Below are 25,293 nucleotides of genomic sequence, written 5' to 3' on the forward strand. Positions count from 1 at the left end.
TGACAGATAGCATTACTGGTTGTGAAATCCATGCAAGTGGATTCCTGAAGTAATAACCCTAGAGACATTTCCTACATTATAGATTGCAAGGCTGATCCTAGAGCTTCGTAGGTCTAGAGGACCCATGACATTGGCCTTAAGGAATGGGAACCTGTTTTCATCCTGAGGTTACATCTGTTTAAAATCAGATCACAGGAAAATGTGAGAATTTATCCATGGACTATTTTGTTATAACTCTTTGCTTGTGGTTGCTTTCTGCTTAGGATACACTTTGCTCTGAAGGATGTTGACTATATTATGAGATGTTGATAAATGGTAGATCCTGGGGTCCTTCCTTGCACAGTTACTGATGAGCTAGGATGACATGAGATGGCCATTGATTACTTGTTTATTTTGTATCTTGTCATTATTACCAAATTTGGTCCACGTCATTTTTGTTGCTGTAAGTGATTGTCCTCTCTTTTAACCGTTTTTACAGCATCTTGTGCCATTTACACCCTCTATTTATGTCACCTATGCAAAACTGGGGGGGGGAACTTGAGTCAATAGAGGAAAATTGGCACGGGGGGGGACTGGTTGAACAATAAGGACTGGTGGATTTATTTCTCACAATGGAGAAATGAAATCGATATAGGAATCTTAGAACCAAATGAAAGAACTTTCAAAATGTTTCCTCATCCTTAGATGTCTTGGTTGCTCTCCTTCACTTCCAAGCTTATGAAGTGAAAGGAGGGAAAACATCGCTGCTGACACCTCCAGTCAAAAATCATTCACTGAAAACAAGGATATCTTTTTACTAAAAAAAAGAATGTCTGCACAACTTATTTACAAGTATAGAAGAATGTGTTTCCAAAGAGGGAAGGAATTTCAGAACATATTGATGATCACTGCAGCGTCAGAAAACAAATCAACTTTCAAGCTGGAGCCCGTAGAGCAGGAAGTATTAGCAGAGTTCTACTGACATCTACTGGAAAAGAGAGAAATGTAAATGAAGAGAATTCCAGTGGCATGTTAGATACAAATAGAATTTATTCCAGCATAACCTTTCATACCTGAGAGCTTACTTCATCTGATGTTTGACAAGCACATGCATTCAGTTGATCTATTTCCCTACACAACAGAAAAGAAAGGGATATTGCAAAGGTTATATAATTTAAGTTCTTGCCAATAAACCCCCCTATTTCTCATAACTTACTACATCCGTTTACAGTAATCCAGTATGACATATTTAATTTTAACTCAAGTATGTAGACATATTTATTAACCTACAAAATGTTTGCCTAGTTTGGACAATAAATTACAGCAAAAAGTGAGAGCTAATTCCCCCAGTGGGAGTCTGGCTGTAGACTAAGCCATACAAAGAACTCACTGAAAGTTATGAGGTGAGATTTGCCTTTAAGGAATCAAGGCTGACTTGGGTTTGTGATGACACGTGGTGCTTTTATCTCTTGTCTGAATGCAGATTTTACTTGCTTTCATGCCAGATATTCACTTTTAACTCTGTCGTAGTCAACACGTTTGGGAATCTTCATTATTGTTTCTCTCCCTCCCCCTCCTTCCATTAAACAGTGAAATTATCAGGAGGAGGGTTACACAGTTTAATTCCTTTGTATGGAGGCAGTGTTAATCTAGGCTACCTTTATTTATGAATACACAAGCAGAGCACATTGCGTATGCTACAACAAATCCTATTCACCAAGGCCAATCCCTATTTTTATCCCCCTGACCTTTGGGTATGTTCTTTAAAACTCTTGTTAGCACTCATAGCCTGATTCTTCCTTTCTTCGAGCTTCTGTTTCCTAGCCAGGCATATAGAATCATAGAATAATAGGGCTGGGACCTCCTGGGTCATTTAGTCCAACCTCCTGCCCTATGCAGGGCACTCACAACCCTATATAGAAGTTAAATGTTTTGAGCTGGGAGAAAGGGAAAGAACATGGATGTATTGTCCCTAATAATGTCGCTTTGTCTTAACCTGCAAACTGCTCTCTAACCCTCTCCCCTCGCTTGCTTTGTCCTCTCGCTGACTTCACATGGCCTTCCATGGAGAATACAGGACTCTACAGGTCTCTCCTCATACTCACATACACACATGATGCCAGACAAGCTGACAATTTGTGATAGGGAAAATACTCTTAAAATTAGGTTTCTCTCTTCTTTTGACTGCAACCTGACTGTGAACTGGATCTACCTGAATATACAGAAGTATACTTTTTGCAATATACTTCTAGGGGGATTCATTTACTGCACTCAGTATCACACCTTTATAACACCTCTATAACCTCTGCTGTATTAATCAACTATCCATACACACCATGCCATTTCACATAATGAATTAATTTTTAATTGTTGGACAGTCACATTTTTTCCTACCATCTCTTTAACTAAAAGAACATACTGCTCCTTGATTTTTAAATCCGTTCAGAACTGTCTATTTAAAACAAATTAATGGAAAGTCCAGGAGATGAGGTGGTATATTCAAAAACATCCATTAGTGGAGAGGTGCATGGGTAATGATTTTTAATATGAAATGTATATTACAACCTGTGAGGGAACAGATTCACAAGCCCTTCCTGTTCCTTCTGGCTGGCCCCATTGCTATTCCAAGTCTTCATCTTAGGGACATCAACTCTTCCCCTCACTTTCTGTGGAGACCCCCAAAATGAATAGTTCCTTGCTGCATGGACAATATGAAGCGGCTCCGTAAAAGCTTGGTCCTTCATGGCAGTGCTTCTTCCTCACATTCCGGGGTTAAATCTTCTCTTTTTGACTCATGTGGGTTTATAAGTGAGTCTCTGGCCCTGGACAGAGTGTACAAAGAGAAAAAGAATCTATCCAGTGGCTTAAGTCTCTTATATTATTTATTCACTTCGACTCTGCCAGAACGGCCTCTAGATTGTTTTCCGTTTTCAGTCTTTCATCAGTGGCAGTGAGTCCTACATATACTAATAAGGACATTTGTCTATGTAGGACTCACTGCCACTGATGAAAGACTGAAAACGGAAAACAATCTAGAGGCCGTTCTGGCAGAGTCGAAGTGAATAAATAATATAAGAGACTTAAGCCACTGGATAGATTCTTTTTCTCTTTGTCACTAATTTGGAATCGTCCATTTTTCGTGTAACACCTGGACAGAGTGTAGTCATAACACTCTTTCATCTGTAAAATGTAAGCAAACTGGCAATACTAAAGCAAACAGTATTTCCCCTAGTTATGCTGCAGATCCCCAGGGAGCAGCTTGTGGGTCGTAGCTGAGGCTACACCCTAGTTTCAGTTCACTCCAGCTAGACATTTCCAGCTCTCCCCCTCTTCTGCCAACCACAGGGATTCTTTTTTTTTCAAGATTAGCAACAGTAAACAGTAAACAGTTTGTTTGTTTTTACTAAAAGCAACTATCTGAAGTGAGTCATTACACTTCAACTATAGCACTGGGGGAAAATGTTGGGTTGCTAAATCATTGACTTCCATAAGAATAACTATGGCTCTTTTAAGACTCTGCATCTATAATATTCTTGCAAAGAAATGTGCCTGGTCCTTCGGGGACAGTTTGTGTGACCTTTACAAATGTAGCAGAGCAATTCCCTTGCCTTTAAATCATAGTTACTGATGGATGACTGTGGCCTACTCTTCAAATCCCCAGAAATGCCTTTGATTACCTAACGTAATCCTCCAAGTACTTCTTTTTGAAAGATGCTTGAGAGAAGTCCCAGTCTCCCACTTCTAAACAAGTAACAGGAACTATTTGTTTTTCTCTGTGCCTGGAGCTGAATGTCATAAATGAGCTTAATAATGCACAGCAATGTGAATTTGCTTTAGAACATAGTACCTAACTTGTCTGGTGAAAACTAGTGTTGAGAAGGTAGGAGGACCACTCCAGATTATCATCAACTTGTCCTTTTCTATGGGGACCTTCCCAGATGGTCTGAAGGAGGCAGTGGTTTGTCCCTAATTGAAAAAAAAAACATTGTTGGATCCTCAGGACCCAGGCAGATACTGGCCAGTCTCACATCTTATGTTTCTGGGAAAGGAAATTGAAAGGGCTGCTGCGAATCAACCTCTGGCATTCCTGAAGCATCAGTTTTGGATCCATTACAGTTAGGCTCCCGCCCAGGTCATTAGGTCAAGACAGCTCTGGTCGCCCCGATGAATGGTCTCCAATGACAGCTGGACCCTGGTAGGTCAGTGCTGCTGGAACTACCCACCGCTATGTCTCTTTGTTTTTCTTTTTTCCTTGCAAACCAAGTGCTGGGCATATCATCTCTCTCCTGCTGGCTTTATCCCAACCACAAACTATTCCCACATACACATTAATGGAACTTGAATTAAGCGCTTATCTGATTATACGTCTTTGTGTATGTTGGGGGAACACCACAAGGACTTTACATCAGAGGTGCAATGGGAGTTTTGTGCCTCCCAAACACACCCCAGCTCTTTTCTGCTTGTCACCACAACAGGTAGAGAGAAGCAGTTTTAGCCTCTCCCCCCCCCCCCCTCCGGCCACTTATATAGCTTCATGTAAGGATGATTTTTGCACAATGCAGGAAGGAGAGGCTAAAGCTGCTTCTCTCTACCTGCTTTGGTCACAAGCAGATAAAAACTGGTGAGTCTGTGGGAGAGGCAAATACCCGATCACATCTGATGGAAAGTCTTCATGTTCTCCTCTAACAAATACAAAACCTTCACAGCATGTGGAATAAATGTTCACTTAACAGCCAATTCAATATTTTCTACATTCACAAGTACTAGAATTCCAAAATGTAATTGCTTTGCAATACGTTTACAGGATGATGTATACATTTTCTACTCGATCCAGTTAAAATCCCCACAGTACCATGTTGTTCACTGGGTGACCTCGGACCAGTTACATATTCTCAGCCTAACTTACATCACAGGGTCAGGATAAAATGGAGAAGTGTTATCTGCCCACCCTGGATGGTGTGCAGCTCTCAGTAATTCACTCCGCCAGAAACCTGGGCATGATCCTGGATGCTTCCCTCGCAATGGAAGGCCAGGTCACAAAGGTAGCACAGCTGGCACTCTGCCACCTCTGCCAAGCCAAGCTACTAGCGCCCTACCTGGCCCCGGAACACCTAGCCACAGTGATCCATGTGACAGTCACCACTAGACTGGACTTCTGTAACTCGCTCTATGCAGACCTGCCCTTAGCCTTGATCCAGAAACTACAGCTGGTCCAAAATGCAGCGGCTAGGGTCTTCACAGCAACACCATGGAGGTCCCACATTCGGCTTATTCTCGATTAGCTACAGTTGTTGCCAGTTGAATTCCGGATCAGGCTAAAGGTTCTGGTAATTACATTTAAGGCAATACACAGCCAGGGCCCAGTGTACCTGAGGGACCGTCTCCCTGACTATGCCCCTCAAAGAACTTTATGCTCTGCCACCGCCAACTGGCTAATGATCCCTGGCCCTAAAGAAGCCTGCCTGGCCTCAACTGAATAGTGTGTGTGTGTGTGTGGGGGGGGAAATAAGATGCCCCCACAAGTCCTTGAGGGACCCCCCCCCTTGTTCAATAATGATATTAGGCAATATCCTGCTATCTGTGTGTAGAAAAGCACACAGTTGCTGTAATTCCTGCCAAAGCCTAGAAAGTCCATTCCTGGAATGCCAGGACTGGAACAAAAACTGTCCTTTCCCCTCAGCAAAGCTGTGGTGCTTGTGGAACAGGAAAGAAGAACATTTCCATCTTCTTGCTCTTCTTCACGCCAGGTTTCCCAGGACACACAGACACTTCTCTATGCAAGACCAACAATGCCAAGACTCATCCTTCCAGGGCACAGCAATGGAACAGAATGCAGGAAAACTACACCTTTCACACCCAGGGTTGTAAGGTACTGGCTGATACTATCCTGGCACAAGATCTTGTCTTGACCAGTGGCAGTTGATGTTTTGGGACTGGTGAGGTGAAACAAAATGGTAAAATTTAATAGAACACAAAAGAAGGCATTGTACCGGCCTGCTTTCATTATCTTTGTAAAAGTATAGATTTGAACCAACTGAAGTACACAATTCAGACTTAACTAATATTTTTCAACACTAGCAAGAACTAGTTTGTCCTCCTGGCAACAACACAGAACACTACAAATCAGAGAACTGGGACTCAAAATCCCAGTACACACCTTCCACCCTTTGTTACCACAGAAACAATAGTGAATCTACAACATGTCTGGTTTAATGATTCTTAAATTAATTTAACAAAATTTTGAGGAAAGCACATTTGCTTTCAGTTCAGTTCCTGAGCAAATTTGGAAAGGTTTCCCGAGTCTGCTGCCAAATCCTTCTTAATAAGGAAATATTTTGTAGCAACAGGAAATATTCTGAATTCCGAAGTTCATTTCAGCAACTGAGCAGTTTTATTTGATCAAGTCCAAATAGGTCTAAGTACATTTTTACAAATGAGTTAGCATTCAGTTTTCTTCTTTTCTTTCCTTATTCTTTTGTTCTTTCCCGGATGCTTGGATACATTTTCCTGTAGGAGGGGAAAGGGGGGGGGGTCAAATTAACATGGTTTCATAAATTTGGGGTTTTCTTAGCATAAACCAAACTATCCTGTTTTTCTGAGCACTGCTAGAATTCATTCAGAGTTACTGAACCTACAATGAACACTATTTAGTTTTACATTCCCCTAGCTTCCCTTGAAAACATTCTAAAAAGATTTCCGTAATATGCACAGTATTATAGAAAATGACTGTAAAATAATGTTAAAAGTTTATAATTGAGAGACAATATAAAGTTCTGAATACCATCTGTATAGGAACACTGATTTTATTCCTAACCTGAAATGGGCAGGCTCTACAAAGCAAGCCCTTTCTTGTAATATGGATCATATCCCGGAAACACACATTACTGAACTTTTCTAAAGAAATATTTATTTAAAATATTTATATTCTGCTTTTTGGCTTGCAAAAAATCCCCATGGTCATCTAATCAAAATGAAAGTCTAAAATCGAAACAAAGCCTACACAGGAAAATTACACAACTGTTCAGACAGCAAATCAGAAGAGATGCAACACAAATTAAAAAAACTGACCATGGGTAAGCAGAAAATCATTAGCACTGAATTTCTTTATCTAAGGAGCCCAAATGTTCTCCTACTGATGTCTGGGAATGCCATCAGAGAGGCTGTAAGAGGGATCTTCTAAGCAAATGAATTCTACATTCTACTTTGGAGTTTTACTCACCCCCTAGGGGGGTTGCTACTCAGCAGTAGACCATAGCATGCAGGTAACCAGGCAGCCCTATAAGACTACTTAAGACACTCTTCAAAAGCAGCTCCCTATATAGAGCTTATAAGAGCAGCTCAACATAAATGTAATGAAAGCACAATTGCTCATTTCTTTCCAGAAATGGCTGTAATTTGACAAACAAGCTTAAATCAGTACAATATATCATCACTATCTAAGGATCCAGCAGTGAATCTAATAACAAAGAAACCTTCTAACTACATCCTCCAAATTTGACTCAAGTTCAAAACTCAGATGGAAGATTTGAACAAATGATTATTAAAGGAGAAATAGTAATGCAAACTAATATGTTCTCCCTTTTACTTTCTTCTACTGAACAGCTTTTAAACACAAGGGTGCAAGTTCTAAAAGGGGTGTTTGGAACAATATAAACATGGGCACTCTCCCTCTTCAAGATTGTGAAGATTTCTGTGCATTTGACACTGAGTACTTAAGAGCAAACAAATACTATTGGGGTCATTCCGCTAGAACCAGCTTACAGAAAAGATAGTGTAGTTCTGTTCCACCAGTATATTTCTAGCACAATTGTTGATATGCTTAAAGCGATCTGGTCCAAGCAAGATGCCACCATACCATCGGGACACCACAACCAAGACATTGCGAACATTCAAGATCTGCAAAAATACACGTATACTTGTTATTGTCAACTCAACCCATGCATTCCCAGTAAAATATATTTGTGAAATACTACGCATTTGTTCTTCCAACCGATCTTGTCCCCTACACCCAGTTAAAAGGTAAGAAAACCTGCTGTTTGCCCATTTGTTATTCAGGAAATCAATAACTTGGGCCAATTTAAATCCAATTTCCCCTTATCAATCTTGGCATCAACTGCACTCTGTCAGCAATTCTTCCTAATTGATTCTTCATGGGGGGGGTGTCATTAGGGGGTACCCAAATTCCAAAGAGAATTGGGAGGAAATAAAAGCTGAAGGGCACTGGGGCAAACGGGTAAGACAGAGAACTGATAGACCCATGTTGAGCAGCCCAGGTCCACATTCTGGGTGGGAGTTGGTAGTGCAACTCCTCTGTTTAAATTTTATGTTGTCTCCCAACAGGGATACATCTGATTTCTGTCCTCCTCCCCAGAGAAACATCTCCCTATATTTTCCCTGGGATGCAACAAGAAGCTTACAGGGTGGAAGACAGTCAGATCATAAGTTTCTAATGACCCGTCCCTCCAGTTTCTCTGTTACATAATAGGGATTTGTTTCAGTTGCAGGAGATATTCAGTTTCAGAAGGGGGCGGGGCTCAGAAAGGATCTCTAACCTCGCTGCCTCCTGGAACAGGTTTCAAAAAGGGCTGCATCTGTACATACCCATACATAGCAATTTGCGGCATAAGACTTATTTTGATGCTGTGGATTCAAAATGCAAATATGTTTACTATGGTTCTTTTGACCTGCATGAGGTGAAGAAGACGGCCACCAGCAGCTGTCTCACCATCATCTTCAGAATCCTGTAAGAAAGTCTGCTTGTCTGCACAGTATATCCTGAAAACAAAAACAAAAAAAGTGGGTAAGAATCTAGATATACCACTCTGTCTTACACATAAACCATTTTGCTTTTCATGGAATCCCCTGCTGCTACCCAAATGGTATAACATCTTTGAATAAACAAGCTGAAAAACTACCAGATTCCTTTGCTGTGTTTTACAACAACATAGACGTAAAACATTTAGAAAAGTGTTTGCAGGCAAGATCTCATATGATGCAGAAAAAATACGCAAGCAAAAACAAATTGCATCAAAAGCCATCTCTCACTCCACTGCTTGCAATGGTGTTCAGAACAACCCTGTGAGGTAGGTTAGGCTTAATGTGCGACTGGCTGGCCCAGGGTCACCCAGCAAGCTTCTATGGTAGAGTGTGGATTTGAACCTGGGTCTCTTGGATCCTATCCTACCATTCTAATCACTACACCTTGCTGGCTCTCTACATAAATTCACTTAGAACTTAAAGACTGAAAAACTTAAAGAGAGCACTATTAAATGTGATGTGCTTTGTTTTTAATTGAGTTTTTCTTTCTTTCACCCATTAGGCCCTAGCTGCAGAATAAACAATCCATTTGAGAATTTTCAGTAAAGCATTTATGTGACTTCTCAGGGGTTCTGTTTTCCACACATTTCATTTAACTGTTTTTAATTTGTGTACCTATTCAAACCAATTCTTTAAATGTACAGCACAATCCTAATCTGTACTCAAAACGGAAAAAATAGTTCGCAATCAAAATTAATGTGAAAGTCTTAGAAGTTGCATTTTCCGCTGAGAGAAGCCCATGTCTCCATGGTTGGAAGTGGCTTGCCTCTTTACCAACAGCAAAAATTGCAAATAGAGTTGCAATGACTGCCCACAGTCCTGTGTGATTTCTGGATTCAGTTAACAGAAGAGAACCAATTCCAATGCCAATTTTTATCTCATTCTCTGTTTTGCAATAAATCATGATAATTGCTTACTCACCTGTATGCATATATGTTGTGAGTAGCACTGGCTATTTTCTTATTCTCATATAATTTGGCAAGAACTTTTTTAACCTGGGTGGGGAGATTTCTTGTTATTAATATATATATATATGCACCTCAATTTTACAAAGCAAGCCTCATCATGCATAGTTAACTGTAAAATATCTGAATGCCCATGAACAGATATACCTAAATGCAGCCCTCAGGATGTCCGTGGACATGAATCAAATGCTACCAACAAACTTGCAGTGCAAGGTGTGCAGCAAAGACCCAACTCTTTCCAAGAATACAAAGGACAACTCTAATGACTGTGTGCCTGTTGGGGCTGAAAGACTATGGAAAGGGGTAGAAGGAAAGAAGGAACTCAGATGAAGCAAAGAAGAGAAAAAAGAAGAAAAGCAGCATGAGGTTCTCACAAGCGTAGAGTCCAATGTGTAGTATCTTGCAGGTTTGGAGCGCCTTGCAAGGAGAAGAAATGGTACCCCTTCATGCATTACTAATACAGTGTACAAATACTGATCAGACATCAGGCAGAAAGTCTCCTATGAATCCGAAAGAGGTACAAAGCCATGATAATAAACCAACAATATATCCCACAGTCCTGGCTGCCAGTTGAGTTCCAGATCTGGTTTAAGGTGTTGGTTTTAACTTACATGGTCTGGGGCCTGTGTATCCGAGGGGCCACCTCTCTGAATACGCTCATTCAGTAAACTCCAACTTCCTAGTGATCCCTGGCCCCAGAAAGGTGCACTTGGCCTTGACCAGAGCCAGAGACTTTTTGGCCCTGGCTCCAGCCTGGTGGAATGAACTGCCATCACAGACACGGGCCCTCACACAACTCCCTAAGTTCTGGAGGGCCTATAAAACAACGTTTTTCCATCAAGTTGAGGCCAAGGACCACCATTACCATCTGAATGGGGCCCCAGCTGGACTTTTACTTCCCTATCTTGTGCCTGGTTGATAACACTGATCACTGGTATAACACCTACCCTGTTCCCAGGAAGATACGAGGGAGCCTGTTCTTGACTGTTTAGTTAAAAACATTTAGATTTATGAGTTTTTAAGATTCAGTATTTTATTCTATGTACAGGTTTTTAATTGTCATATTATTGTGAGCTAACCCAAGACAGCTTGGAGAGGATCGGCCTATATGCATAAAATTATAAATAAATAAGCATGAACCTAGGCATCCATGATTTCAAGTCCTGAGTTCTATGCTACCTCCTGAGGTTCAGTTTGGTTGTAACCTGAATCCATGGTTTATTTCAGCTGTGGCTAGTTTGTGAAACCAGAACTGAAATCTCAGATCATTCAAAATTTTCATTGACTTGACAAAAACTGGTTTCATTCTATCCTGTATCCTCATCCCACCTTGTATTGCAGTGATGGCAGTGCCAGGGATTTTGCCCAGGCAAGGATGCACACAAGCAAAACCACAGTTAAAGCAATCCATGAAATAATGTGCAATAATTTTTATTAAAATTAAAAACCCAAGGCTTAAAATATAGCCTCATTAAAATCCAAGTGTACATTCATACTAATGCCGCCATTGACCAGATGTGTCAATGGTCAGGCATAAATAAATAAAGCATACATAAAATATAGGAACAGATATGTTAAATATACAGTTCCTTTACTTACAGTGATATCATAGGTTAACTATGTAGGAAACTAAGGACTTAACTGATTCTATGGACCAGAAGACCAAATAAAATTCTTTGAGGCCTCTTGTGTTTCTAAAGCAGGCCTTGGTCCAGGTGAGCACTTCCAGTGCCCATAGGAGCCAGCCTTTCTTCAAAGTATGTCATATGACATCTGATCATATCCTATACCTTGAACCAATTTTCTGTCCCGAAACTGAAAACAATCTCCGGAGTCCAGCAATAATCCAGTATTTCTCTTACCATTTTAATCTATTGTCTGTAACTGTAAGCACTAAGAGCTAAATAAGGAATTAGGCAGGAATGGTTTGGGGTTTTTTGTGTCTCTTTCAATGTAACAAATATTGTTTTGTTCTTATCAAATGGCTGGTGTTCCCCCACACTAGATAAATGCTGCGATAAAGAAACTGTTTTAATAAACAATGCATAATTAATACCACTTTAAGCAAAACATTATTAAAGCTGTGAGAGCCAGAGAGAACATGCCTGGCAAGCAAATTGCTTTTAATTCAAAAGAAAAAGTCATCTCTCTAGAGTTATCAAAATACATCTTCAATATTTATCTTTGCAGTATTCCCATTCTTTCACAGCAAATTCATTTACTATGCTAGAGCGATGAACACTGCTACAGCATACCTCAAATTCATAGCATCACTAATGAGAATTTTGCTTTGAAAACATCTCCCCAAGTCACTTATATATAGTTTTCCCTTGCTTAAAATAATTAACACAAATAAACCCCAAAAGCCAAAAAAAAGGAAACCAGAGTAAATAACTAACCACGCTTAGAGATGCCCAGAAATGCATTTGAAACATAAGGGGGAAAGCATTGATTCAGGTTGGTAAATATGTATAAATGTCTATTCATTGCATCGGCTGTATGGGATCCTACCCCTTCCTATGCCTCCCATAACCTCTTCCAATGACTGGAAGATCCACACAGTTTAATAGAGGAAAAGCTGATAAATATGATTTCATGCCGTTCTTGGATCGGTTTGAATGTTTTAAATATAACTACATGCACTGGCTAAAGAGCTTAATGCCTCCATGTGAAGCTGCCTTATACTGAATCAAACCACTGTTCATCAAAGTCAGTATTGTCTACAGAGACTGAGGGTAGCTTTCAAGGGTCTCAAGACAGTGGCTTTCCACGTCAACCACTATTTAGCCCTTTTAACTGGAGATGCTGAGGATTGAACCTGGGACCTCCTGCATGAAAAGAAGGCGCTCTACTACAGACCTATAACCTCTATACTCCTCCTCCTCAAAAATAAATCTGGAGAAAACAAAACCTGGCAGAGGATTCTAGAAAACAACAATTGAGAGAAACAAAGAAGAAATATGCATTGTGCCACATATTCTAGATTTTTAAAAAATCCTAAAATCAGTATAGGATCTTAAGCAAAGACATACTTAATATTGTATCAGTTCATAAATGTTTTGGATAGATCTTAGAACAAAATGATCAAACATGGGTTATGTATAGTTTGCACTCCCTCCTTTCATTTTTCCTGTATATGAAAGGAGGCCTTCTGAATTATACTAAAAATTCACACTCAGTGAGTTCATCAATTTCAATAACAGTCTACTATCTGTGCTCTACAAGGAGCAATATTTAAGGTGGTTTAGACCAGGGGTAGTCAACCTGTGGTCCTCCAGATGTCCATGGACTACAATTCCCATGAGCCCCTACCAGCATTTGCAAACGCTGGTAGGGGCTCATGGGAATTGCAGTCCATGGACATCTGGAGGACCACAGGTTGACTACCCCTGGTTTAGACCACGGTTCTTAGATCTTACCTAGTCGCAAAATTCTATTTTTTATGAGGTTGTAACTTTTCTAAGCTATTTTGAACAGAGAATAGAGAGATGCCAAACCAAATGTTGGGTAAGATACTCTTTGATGATTGATTACACTCTCATCTGTGCATCTTTATAGAAAGGATCCATATGAATCTTTATAATTTTTATAAAAACAGAAGTAGTGTCAAGTAAGAGCAGAGGCCAAAGGGGAGTGTCACAGGCATCTTTGGCAACTGATACTACAGATATAAATATATAATCCTAAACAAACGGCAATAAAAACGAATCTAATCCTACTTACCCTTCCTCACACACCCAAACACTGTCTCGGGGGGATGACTCTTGCCCAGATGACCAACACACAGCACGGGCCTATATAGGGCGGGACTCGATCTTCCTAGCCTGGCCTCAAGAAAAAGCCTGGTGGAAGAGCTCTGTCTTGCAGGTCCTGTGGTACTGTGCCACAGTTCCATCAAGGCCCTCAGCTCTTCTGGAAGCTCATTCCACCAGGTCAGGGCCAGGACCAAAAAGACCCTGGCATAGGCCAGGTGTGCCTCCCAGAGACCATCAACAGAGTCAATATCTGCAGAGCAAAGAGCTCTCCAGGGGGGTATAAGGAGACAAGTGGTCCCTCAGTTAAGTGGTGCCTTAAAGGTAAAAACCAAATCTTAAGCCTGATCTGGAAGCTAACTGGCAACCAGTGCAGCTGCCTCAGCACAGGCTAGATATGGGCCCATCAAGATGACCTCGTGAGGACCCTAGCAGCTACATTCTGGACTAATTGAAATTTCCAGGTCAGAGATAAGGGAAGGCCAGTGTACAGTGAGTTACAGAAGTCTAGTCTGGAAGTGACCATTGCATGGATCACGGTGGCCATGTGTTCTAGGGACAGGTAGGGTGCTAGCTTGGCGAAGATGGTAAAACGCCACTTGGGCTACCTTTGTGAAGTGAGCCTCCATAGATAGAGAAGCATCAAAGATCACCCTTAAGTCCCTAGCAAACAGTACAGCCATAAGCTGTAACCCACCCAGGACGGGTAGGCGCATTTCCTGATCCTGCCCCCATCCACCCAACCAGAGGACCTCCATCTTGGAGGGGCTGAGTTTCAGAGGACTCTTACCTGAGCCATCCAGACACTGCTTCTGGAAATCTGGCAAATGCCAATAGGAGAAGAGGCTAAGACCTGACTTCTAGTTCCATTTCTAGTTATTGGCTGTTCCAGTCACACTGCTTCCTACACTCAGCCACCCCAGTGCCCTACAGGGACTCACATGATTAGCAGCTTCAATTAACGCTCCAGGGAACCAGCTCAGCTGAAGTCAGTTAACAGCTAATTTTCCTGGGACTTAGCTGTGTGATTAACTTTCACTGGCTTGCTTCCCAGAAGCGTATTTCTCCGTCTGAAAAACCACCACATCCTTAGGCTGCTCACTGAACTGAATGTTTCTCTTTAGTTGACAGGGCTGGCTCAAGATTCTTGGTCAGCTGAAGGAGCAAGTCTAAATGCCCCCTTCTTTGGGAAAAGGGGGAGGGGAATGCATTAAATAAGTGCAATGCAACAGCTCCCTGAAAAAGAGGCCGCACTCTAACTCGAGATAGCCTTTGTGCTTAGGCCAGCACTGCTTGATTTCCTGACCCAACAAGGTGCTCTCTACGGGGCATCAATTCATTTCCCACAAATTTACCTCACAATAAAGTATATGCCCTTCCAGTGTTTAGTGACTGGACTCAGTAGTCCCTGCGACAGTAATGTTGTTGTGGCACCCAGTGGCTATTCTAGAAACTCCAGAAATGCATGCTGGGGGCCCTAGGGAACTGGCACCATGGGGATACTAAGATTTTTTTATGGTCATTATATTCCTTTTTTCTTAGAACCAAAGTGCACTTGTTAGTGTTCAGTTTTACAAAATGAAACAGCCTTCACAGTTTCAGTGGAGCATCCACAAGTAATTCTGCCCCGCCCTACTGTTGCAATGACACCAGTTCTATGACAGTGGCCCAAAACAATCAGTTTCTAGTAGAATTTGGGCAGGCTTTAACCCCGGGCACTTGCAGGGGGATGGAATTGTACCAAGAGAAAGCCAGCTATGGAAGTAGGCACAGAGACCCCTACACTGTCCCTCTCAATGCAACAGAGCCTGTCAGTACAAAGAATCTCTTTCACTTCTCTCCCTTCCTCCTCTTGCCCCCACTCCAGGACCTCAATCAAGAAACAAGCTGTAGAGGGAGAATGTGGCTGCACCTGTGAGAAAATATGTCTGTGTGTCCTATTCAAGGTTCTTCTCTAAGCCCACATAGCCTGAAGCAGCTGTTTTACAGTGACTTACTGACACTATCAACCATGCTAGCCAAAGAGTACAAACGCAGCACAGGGAACAAGTCTAAACAGGTCTACTCAAAAGTAAGTCCCATTTTATTCAAGAGGGCTTCCTCTACCACTTGTAGACACACTGCCCACCAGAAAGACTGTCACAACCTATTTAGGGTCCTGACTCACACCTATTTAAGTCAACAAAATACTGAAACAGATTACTTCCACTGGTATGTATAACAGGAGATAGAGATACAGCTTCTCAAAGGAATAGCTTGTTTGTGACATGTTAGCCTTGACTAAGATAGTTAAATTTATATTTCATGCATGAGTGGACAAATGAATGAATAGGTTTGCTAAAGAAAGGTATTACTGACCTGTCTAGGGGTCACAATGGGTGCTAAATGTGCCTGGAACGTGCTCCTTCGGTCTGTAATAGCGTTTCCATGATAGATCGGAGGTAACTCTTCATCTGCAAATTTAGAATGCACGAATTCTGACATGCAACATTGATGGGTTCTACTGACCTTCAACCGACTGTTAAAATCCTGTATTCACGAGCTTTCACCATGTTTTTCTTTAATTGTATTTAGTAGTTCAGAGTAGATGTTTTATGCCATATTGTAATCTCATATTGGTTGGCATGGTTGTTTTTATGTAGAGTTCACCAAGGGTTCAGGTGAACTCTACATAAAACTTTACATGTTATGCTCAAAATATTTTACTTTGGATCATAAGTATTTTCTGCTTGGAAAAGATACTGCTTGCTACCTGGAAAGAAAGGCAATCTCAAACTATTTCTCCACTCCTGCTGCAAATCTCCACTTCACTCCTCAGAGTGTTTCCAGGAATCCACTAATCCCTGCAGGCATGATTTCAGAAAACAAGAGGCTGTGGCAAGAAGGCTACTGGAATGCTTATATTTGGTGCAGCAGTGCTAAGACTGGACAGAATGCGACAGAATGCTAAGACTGGACAGAATGTGAAGAAAAGACGTGTTGCTATCCTCTGCCTTCTCTTTTGCTGATCCCTGCTTATGTAACTCAACACCAAGCACTTTTTACTACTGTGCAGGGACAGTATTTGCATAGTATGTACTGCTGCACAATACATATACAATAATACAAATTATACAGGCACTTTGACCAAGGATCATTTTATGATCTGTATAATAACAGGTTCAATCCTAAAAGGACAAAGGAGGTGAGAATTTTTCCGGTCTCAACAACATATTTTATCTGCATCAACACTGCAGTACAACCATTGGTACCAGTAAAAAAAAAAAAAAGGGGGGGGGAGGCAACACGAAACATGACAAAATATCAGCAGCGGTTGTTTTACCTTCTTCACTTTCAGGAAGATCAAAATTCAGAGTTACAGCTGCATCTGGCTGGAACAGCTGACCATCCAATGAAAAGTCTTCTTCATTCTCCACAATGGTTTCTTCAGTAATTTTTTTAGTATCTGGTCCTGTTGATATAAAAGCATATGTCAACTTCACTGGCTGTCTTTCAGGGTTCCAGAAAATTAACTGGTTGGAATTGTGGGGTGGGACTGTGACCGATAGCAGTTCATTAAAATATTACACAAACACAAGCCTGGGTGTGCCCCAGAAGCCTCAGGAAAGAGCTAAAAGGCTAAGACGTGGGAGGTGGTTGAGGCTCCATGGTAAGGAATATATATTACACATAGATGTGCACATATTTAATCCCAGACATTGCCAGGTATATGCTGTCAAGTGACAGCTGAGTTATTCAGAGGTGGTTTTCATTGCCTACACCTGTCTAGCAACCTTGGACTTTATTGGAGATCTCACAAAAAAAGGCTGACCTGGATTAATTTCCAAGATCTGCCAAGACTGGGTTAGCTTGGGCCATCCAGATACAAAGTATTTATGCACTGTGTACAACCCAGGAGAGATGCACCAATGAGAGAAGGCAACAATAGTGAACTACACTGGCCGACAATCCAGCTCTATATGTAGCAGCTTCAGGTTCAGCTGTGAGGAAATTAATACAAAGTTTGTTTATTTATTTATTAGATTTTTATACCACCCTCCCATACAGCTCAGGGCAGTTGTTACAGTAATTCCGAATGACTATAAAATATATATCAACAGACCAAATTTAAATGCCAAGCTCACAGTAAACCTAATTGTACCAATCCCAACTATAAAGAGGTTGGAAGCTTCATTAATGTGAGGCCTTTCAGCAAGAATCTGAAATACAAAACTATATGATTCAACTTGGGGTCAACAGACATGCCGAAATCCATGTGGCCTTGTTCCTGCAGCATTTTACGATGAGAGAGTATCTAATTAAATAAGTAAACTCATTATATGCAACACTAAAAAATTATGGCTATGCAAACCAGAAAGAACAGCTGCCTTCTTTCATGCTCACTTCAGCGGTCCACTCATCTACCCAGGAACAGGCTATCCCGATTGGTGCATCACATTAACTCAGGGAAGCCTGCCAGACAGCATTTTACTCTGTGCACCAAAACCTGGGAGCAGCCCTGGCACATTACCTGGAAGAGATGACTGAGATTTTTCTATCAGAATTTCCCGTATCTTCTCCACCCATAGATACAGGATACTCTCGCCAAGATTGCGTCTGGAAATCAGGAAAGGGGCAAAACATAATGAAAATGCTACAGGCTAATTCTTTTAGGCATCTTTTAAAATAAATATGCAAAAAGACTTTGTATCCAGAAAAACATGGCATTGAGTGTTTTCTTCTTCCTATCAGATGTGAGATCACAATTTTTCAGACACCTTGGCCATGAGCTAAAGAATCAAACTGCTGGTTCTGTGCTCACAAGGACCTCTCATCACGGAGGCAACCTGCTTTTGAAATAAGGAGGCTTTCAAAAACAGTTTGTCACACAGCATGAGGATTTGACACTGACACCCAAAGAATTCCAATAACTGTATACCCTTAAGTATGTCTAGGCAACTCTCTGAATCCTAACTACTAGAAAAGAGATCACCCTCTTCTACAGTTTGGTGTAGTGGTTAGGAGTGCGGACTTCTAATCTGGCATGCCAGGTTCGATTCTGTGCTCCCCCACATGCAACCAGCTGGGTGACCTTGGGCTCACCACGGCACTGATAAAACTGTTCTGACCGAGCAGTGATATCAGGGCTCTCTCAGCCTCACCCACATCACAGGGTGTCTGTTGTGGGGAGACGAAAGGGAAGGCGACTGTAAGCCACTTTGAGGCTCCTTTGGGTAGAGAAGAGCAGGATATAAGAACCAACTCTTCTTCTATATGAAACGCACACACTTGGATTTCCTAGCAAATAAACTCACATTTCATGATATTTTCCCCACATCTGCCACCTGCTGGAATCCTGCATGAAAAACATTTCATGACAGAATTTGCATTTCAAGAACGGAATCTTTAACAGGTTGTCCATATATAGCCAGATTCCTAAAGCACTCCCCTGAAATGACAAGTCTTGCTAAAATGCTACGATGCACTTTGCAGAGCTTTTGCACATATGTGGCTTTGAAACTGAGGCTTCTTTCTTTTTCATAGAGTCTCAGACAAACAAATCAGGGGGAAGTATTCTTTTCAAGTCAAACACACAATCAGCATTTCCCCCTGCTATCGGCAAAAGTGGTATATGTGCAATCATAGAAGCCTCTCAGTCACGGGCATCAATGGAAGTGCTCTATTCCAGATGAAACCATGCCATCTAAGTGCACAGTGCAATCCTAAATACAGGTTCTCCCTTCTAAATTCATGGAAGTCAATGGTCCTAGAAGGGTATAACTATGCTTAAGATTGCACTGTTGGGCTGTGCCCTTCTAACACACACTGTCACATTTTTTAAAGTTATATCGTACTAATTCATAAACAGTAAGAGAGGTTAACTACAGAGGGCCAGATTGTACATTATAACTCCTGGTAATTTTCCTAGCTGTGTTGCGAAGTGGGACATTTTAAACAGGTAGTGACATACACTTTACAAAGGAAATATGCAGCTACATGTGTTGTATGTTTATTTACTGTATTTATCTCACCTTTCCTCCAAAGAGGATGCTTACATGGTCTCATGTTATGCCCTATCCCATTTACCCTCAATAGCTGTGAAATGGATTTATAGCCCGCCACTCTTGAAAATCGCCTTGCGGCGGGCAGCATAAAAGAAAATCCATTCAATAAAATTCAATAACCCCCCCATCAAAACCAATCACAGTACACAAAATCTAATCAATGGCAAAACTCCCATGGCCCTCTTTTAAACAGGTAGGCCCTTGTGAGGGCACCATGGGGGAAGCAGATGTTTGGCACCAGATGTTCAGGTACCAGTGCCAAGCCTAAGATACTACAATTAGCCCAAATTACCCAGGTGAGCTGCATGGAAGAATGGATCACCCAGTTCCTATTACTTTTTGGGAGAGAGGAGGTCTCAGTTATGCTTTGCAGAATTTTATTCAAACCTATCCCCAGAACTCAAACAGTTATACAATCTACTGCCTCAAATACAGAGGTGCACTTTGACCTAGCTGCTTCAGAAAGCAATCTTGAACAGGTCTATTCAGTGGGGCTTACTCCCAGGAAAGTATTTTTAGGATTATCTTATTAAGCGATCTTGTTGTAGTAACTCATGCATCACTGCAAAGGAACTGCAACTTAAAAACTTCAGTGTTTAAGTGTAGAGTATGGCCTGGCACTTGTGAGACTAGATGGCACCCTCATGTTCTGCTAAACAGGACATAATAGTTCTTTCACAGGTTTATTATAGTGAAATTGAATGAAATACAAAGTGTACAGAACACCATGCACTGAAAATAAAAAAATATATATATTAAAGAGTTCATTACCCAATTTTACACTTGTTCTACTTACACATAGATTTCTTCCAAGTTATTTGCTATTTCCGCATATTCCTGACCTAAAAGCCAAGGAGCACTAGAATAAAAATGAACATGCTGGTTTATTTTAAAATGTCTAAACTACTTTCTAATTTAAATAGACAAAAAAAGAGAGGAAAATTAGGTCCTCTAGCAAATTGCAAACAGTAAGAGGAAAACAGTAAAAGCAAAGTGTTTGGGAAAAGCAGCAATGTCAGTGCAAGGATGGAAGAGCATGAAGAGTAAAATCAGCCTCCCTTCACAGCAACCGCGGGATGACCTTATGTGAACTCTGTTTCTCTTTTTTCCCCATTGTTTTTACAAAAAGATGGCTGTGTAGAAAAAGATTCTTTTGAACTACATACCCCTTTAAGGTCTCCCACCAAATACCTACCAGACCATTCCTTGTAGAAGCCAACCTGCTTAGGAATCTTCTCATCTGGCCCTGAAGCCAAGAGTGTTGTACTGCTGTGTTACAGAAGGTGTACTGACCCCATAACTCCAAACTGGGGACTCCAAACTTGTAAAATGACTGATAGGCAATGGAGCACACTCTTCTCCACAGTCCACTGTCACTGTTGTCCCATTCCCTACACACACTGGGTAGAAGAAACTAAAGGCTCTTGCTTTCTGAATTCAGTCTAACAACTTCTTTCACAGACAGGTGGAATGTAGCTGGGTTGGACTGCTTTCATTTCAGCCTCTGAGACTGGGAAGGAATGTAAAAGACTGGACAGCTGGAGACAGAATAGGGGTTCCCTTTCTTACTCATGTACACAACAAGTGTATAGGCAGAATTGTATTGTCAGACCAAGAAAATGCCCAAGAAATTGGATATCTGAAAGAGCTATCACTTACTTAAGTTGATAAACAGGTGGTGCTGTGGTTGGATATTCAGGAGGCAGGATCACCTGAAAGATTTTAAAAGTAAATAATCAACAGAGCTGCTCCCCCGCCCCTCAACAAAAACTGACTGCTGGGGAAAAACAACCCTGACTATTCAGAACAGCTTTGAGAAATTAATAGGCTCTTCAGTAACACGACACACATACCCTTCAGGGTGGAAGCTTATAGCTACTACTTTGAATACAGAGGGACTTGCTTCTGAGTAAGATGCAAAAATTCAGCATATTAAGCAACTACCTCATGGTACTCTTACCTCTACTGATTTCTATTAAATGCTGGTTCTGAGGGATAAAGAACCTTGAAGGATAACAGAAGGTTGTGGTGATGGGCAACCAGTAGAAATGCCAATTTAGCCTGACTCTAGCCCTAAGGAAGTGGTGGGACGACTCTAGGCTAAGGTTCATTGATGGATCACAGACCAATTTCTGGTAGACTTCCTAAGTGCGTGTCAATTACAACAATTTTTGCAAGGAAGGCTGAACTTTAGTTTAATCTAGCCAGCGTGGCACTTCTTACGTTATTAAGCAAAAACACAAACATAAGATCAAACTATAATAAGTTTACTTGAAAAGACCCTGAGGATATGCTCCTGTTTTGTAACTTCAGAATATTGTGGTGGATCACACATATTTTTTTTCAATTAAGGAGCTATATAAGACTGAAGTAAGCTGACATTTGCTGTAAAGAGTTCAGTCTTAGGCAAGAACAAAAATCGATAAAACTGCACCTGAAGCACGCAATGACCCTCAGTTGGTCAGCCGCTGCCATTTGTATCATAACTTCTATCTACCAAACAAAATAATTGATTTATTTTAAGGCTGTGCTATAAATCAAGTTAAGGAAGCCAAATGCCTAAATTCAATTGGAATGTCTTACCTAATTAGGTTTGCTTCCAGACTGAATTTTTACTCTACTCGGCATTTATACCGGAGTTTGAATATTCACACAACATTGTCTCCTAACATCCCACTTTGATGTGATATTTCCTAAATCCAGTTTACTCTTTCAAAAAGGATCACCATCAAAGTGCCTCTGTTCACCTATGGACACCCACATGACATTTCTTTGCCTTAGCCACCTTGCAGCCACCATTCCCCCATACAACATTTTAAAAATACCCTGCCAATTGCTACAGTGCAATTGCTTTATAAAGACACATTGCCATGCCAAGTAACTCCTCTGAATGTATGGCTTTTGGTAAAGTAACTCTCTAGCCCTTTTCATTGCAGAAATATAAGGAAATGTTGCATTTCTGCTGTAAAAAAGATTAGAGACACTCTTAAAATTAAAGCAGGAATTCAGAAGAGGTAGTTCAACCTAGGCAGTAGATGACTATTCTACTAACACAAAAAGTCAAAACAAGACCAGGCAGAGTCATTTCACAGCAAAACAAAATACAGGCAAGCTCAGTGTGTGATGGGCAGCAAGCTGCCTGTGATTTGGTATTATAACTAAACCAAGATAATTCAGTTACATCAGGTTTGGCTAACACTATTTGTATTGATTTCCTCCAATATTAACTGAAAAACAAAAGCAAAGCAACTCTTATAGATTATCCAGATCCACTGTGTATAGAAGAAAATGAGGATTGGAATGATTTTTGAAGTCAGTATTTTGAAGATACAAGGCAAAATCCTAAACCAAAGGGATTTGTAGAAGACTGCTATTTGGCAGTAGGGTTAGGGTGAGAAATGGCTTAATAACTGGAGGAAGGGTGTGTGTGTCATTGAGTAAGTTTCACAGCACTATGACTGGGGGACAATTAAAGGAAAAATATTTAGAGACAGAAAATCCCAGTTATGTATACAGGTATCAAAAAGTCCTGAATCTTAAATAGGGCTCCTTTGCAAATTCTAAGTCAAATTATGTAACAAGAAGCTTACCTGCAGACAGAGAGTCCACTTTGGATGTTCCAAACAGTCATTAATCTTAATGCAGAATATTTTCTCATCTTCATCAATAACACACCATTCATCACCATATATAGCAGACAGAGCTTCAATTTCTTCTGTCTGGCAGAAACAATTACATTAAATTATTTTACCCTGTCTACTATTTACATGGCAAAATTATAGTGAGTACAGCAAGGAATGAAATATATTCCTCAATATAAAAATTTATTATTCTTCCTCTGTAAGCTAATTTGTCAAATTACAAAATATATATAAATATATATAAAATCATAATACTCCTCCTCTAGGATTCTAAATACAATACAACTTACCCCCTCAGTATACTTGGTACTACAGTATTATACTCCCAAACACCTGCACTTATACAAATCAGCATGGTGGGTGTAAGGTTGCCGGTCCAAACACAAGAGCACAACTATGCTTAAATTATTTTGTGCTAATACACACAGACCTTATAAGGTAAGTATTTATCCCTATATTAAGGTGACCAGATTATCCCACTTTTGGAAGGACATCAGGGGGCACCTGGAAATTGTACTTATGTTGAAATTAAAATATATATATTTCAATACTATTTTTGTGTTCTATGCAAATTTTTGTTGCTCCATATAGACCAATTTTTTAATCAAGAGCCCTCCTAGTCCAGGGGTAGTCAACCTGTGGTCCTCCAAATGTCCATGGAATACAATTCCCATGAGCCCCTGACAGCATTTGCTAGGCTCATGGGAACTGTAGTCCATAGACATCTGGAGGACCACAGGTCAATGGTATCCAGCTTTACCAATGTTAAAATCTGGTCACCTTACCCTATATGTCTGATGGAAACTACAGCTGATTTGCTTTACTACTGCCTTCCTCAGTGTAGCAACCCTTAAACTGCCTTGTTGGCCACGTAAAGGAGGGCTGGCCCTGCACAAGCTCCCGGAGCTGATGGGGGCAGGCTGGTATGGGCTCCCCAGTTGAAGGCTAGACGTACCACTAGCCTCCTGGGAAACAGGTTTGCAGGTGACCGCAATGTACAGCGGGTCCCTTATTTCTACGCCAGTGACCCCGCCCCTTTCCCCCTCCTGCCACCGAAGACCTGAGGCAAGCCCTTGTCTTGGGTCTCGCACGCCCCACCCTCAGCATCTGCCTTCCTTGCCGCGGGGAGTCGCGTTCTCACTTGTCTTTGGGCCGCTTCCGGGTCAGTCGCCGCCATTAGACTGAAGGCAGGCAAAACTCACCTCTCCAGTAGGCGCCGCCACGCGTACACAGCAGCTGCTCCGAAGGCATGCGCGAGAAAGAGGCTGCCGCATGCGCCGTGGCGCCACTCGAGCTCTTAACGTTTCGGTAAAGCGCCGTCTTTCCCGGCGGAGTCGAGATGTGGCGGTGGAGGGTGCTGGATTTGCGATTCAACAAGCCCCGAACTACGGTGTCAGATGAAATCATTAACAAATGTAAAGGAAACAACGCTTTTCTTGGACCGGTTTCTAATGCATTTGAGTTGTGTAGAACTGGTTGATTTAGCAGGATTGAGGGTGTAATAAGGAGAAATGGAATTTAATAAGCCAGTATCCTAATTCTAAACATGTATTTCTGTTTCCCGGAGAGGGTGTGTGTGCGTGTGTGTCAAAATGGAATGTTGTGGCACTTCAAAGACTCTGCGATTGACATTAAATCCAATGCATGTTCATTCAGAAATGAGACCTACTTTGTTGAGTAGGGCTTGCTGTCGGAGAGGATTGCAGCCTTATTGCATTAAAAAAAATTTTGTGCATTAGAGGCCAGACCAAAGATCCGAGGACTTTAGCCTATGAAACCCTTTGGCACAGTAAATCTTTGTCTTTAAGGTTCCTCAAGACTCCTCCTAGGGCAGCAGTTTTAGGAATGGCAGTTAAACAGAAATTTTTCACTTTTGGGAGAGCCCCACAGAACCTATTGTGAATGTTTGTTGGTATTAACCCCTGGGTCTTAGCAGTGGGTAATGACTTTCTGTAAAATTAAGATAATCCATGTAATAAACAGATTAAAGTGGGTAGCTGTGTGGGTCTGAAGTAGCACAACAAAACCAGAGTCCAGGGGCACCTTTAAGACCAACAAAGATTTATTCAAGGCTGAGCTTTCGAGTGCAAGCACT

At 41.2% G+C, this 25,293-nt stretch overlaps 2 protein-coding genes and 1 long non-coding RNA gene across 7 annotated transcripts in view; 1 reads left to right on the forward strand and 2 right to left on the reverse strand.

The window, feature by feature from the left end:
- Nucleotides 1-778: 778 nt before the first annotated feature.
- Nucleotides 779-4,446, reverse strand: LOC143844848 (uncharacterized). 2 transcript variants are annotated; one of them, XR_013234165.1, is made up of 3 exons: nt 3,128-4,446; nt 1,053-2,801; nt 779-964 (listed from the first exon to the last, which is right to left on the reverse strand). It is a non-coding gene; the product is annotated as an uncharacterized LOC143844848 (long non-coding RNA). The 2 variants fall into 2 exon arrangements; XR_013234164.1 differs by having other exon boundaries at nt 779-967.
- Nucleotides 4,447-6,167: 1,721 nt separating this feature from the next.
- IMPACT (impact RWD domain protein) lies at nt 6,168-24,549 on the reverse strand. Of its 4 annotated transcripts, none has more exons than XM_077352584.1 (11): nt 24,401-24,549; nt 23,148-23,276; nt 21,217-21,269; nt 20,354-20,416; nt 18,024-18,109; nt 16,836-16,964; nt 15,872-15,966; nt 9,718-9,791; nt 8,664-8,754; nt 7,741-7,875; nt 6,168-6,486 (listed from the first exon to the last, which is right to left on the reverse strand). In XM_077352584.1, exons 1-11 carry the CDS (start codon nt 24,470-24,472, stop codon nt 6,418-6,420), a joined length of 996 nt encoding a protein of 331 aa, XP_077208699.1. In that variant the 5' UTR covers nt 24,473-24,549; the 3' UTR covers nt 6,168-6,417. The 4 variants fall into 4 exon arrangements, with proteins under 4 accessions (XP_077208699.1, XP_077208700.1, XP_077208701.1 ...); XM_077352585.1 differs by having other exon boundaries at nt 24,340-24,437; XM_077352586.1 differs by having other exon boundaries at nt 24,297-24,413.
- Nucleotides 24,514-25,293, forward strand: part of OSBPL1A (oxysterol binding protein like 1A) — an 84,065-nt gene continuing 83,285 nt past the window's right edge. The window contains exon 1 of the mRNA XM_077352581.1: nt 24,514-24,613. The gene's annotated coding sequence lies outside the window, so the exon portion shown is untranslated. The remainder of the gene's footprint in view (nt 24,614-25,293) is intronic.

This window comes from Paroedura picta, chromosome 9, assembly GCF_049243985.1.
Source record: "Paroedura picta isolate Pp20150507F chromosome 9, Ppicta_v3.0, whole genome shotgun sequence".
NCBI lineage: Eukaryota > Metazoa > Chordata > Lepidosauria > Squamata > Gekkonidae > Paroedura > Paroedura picta.

Coding starts and splice junctions, on each gene's coding strand:
- IMPACT (XM_077352584.1), bottom strand. CDS start 24,472: ATGCGGCAGCCTCTTTCTCGCGCATGCCTTCGGAGCAGCTGCTGTGTA. Junction 23,277..24,400: donor TGGCGGCGCCTACTGGAGAG/GTGAGTTTTGCC, acceptor TGTTTCTGCCAG/ACAGAAGAAATTGAAGCTCT. Junction 18,110..20,353: donor AACTTGGAAGAAATCTATGT/GTAAGTAGAACA, acceptor CCTGATTTCCAG/ACGCAATCTTGGCGAGAGTA.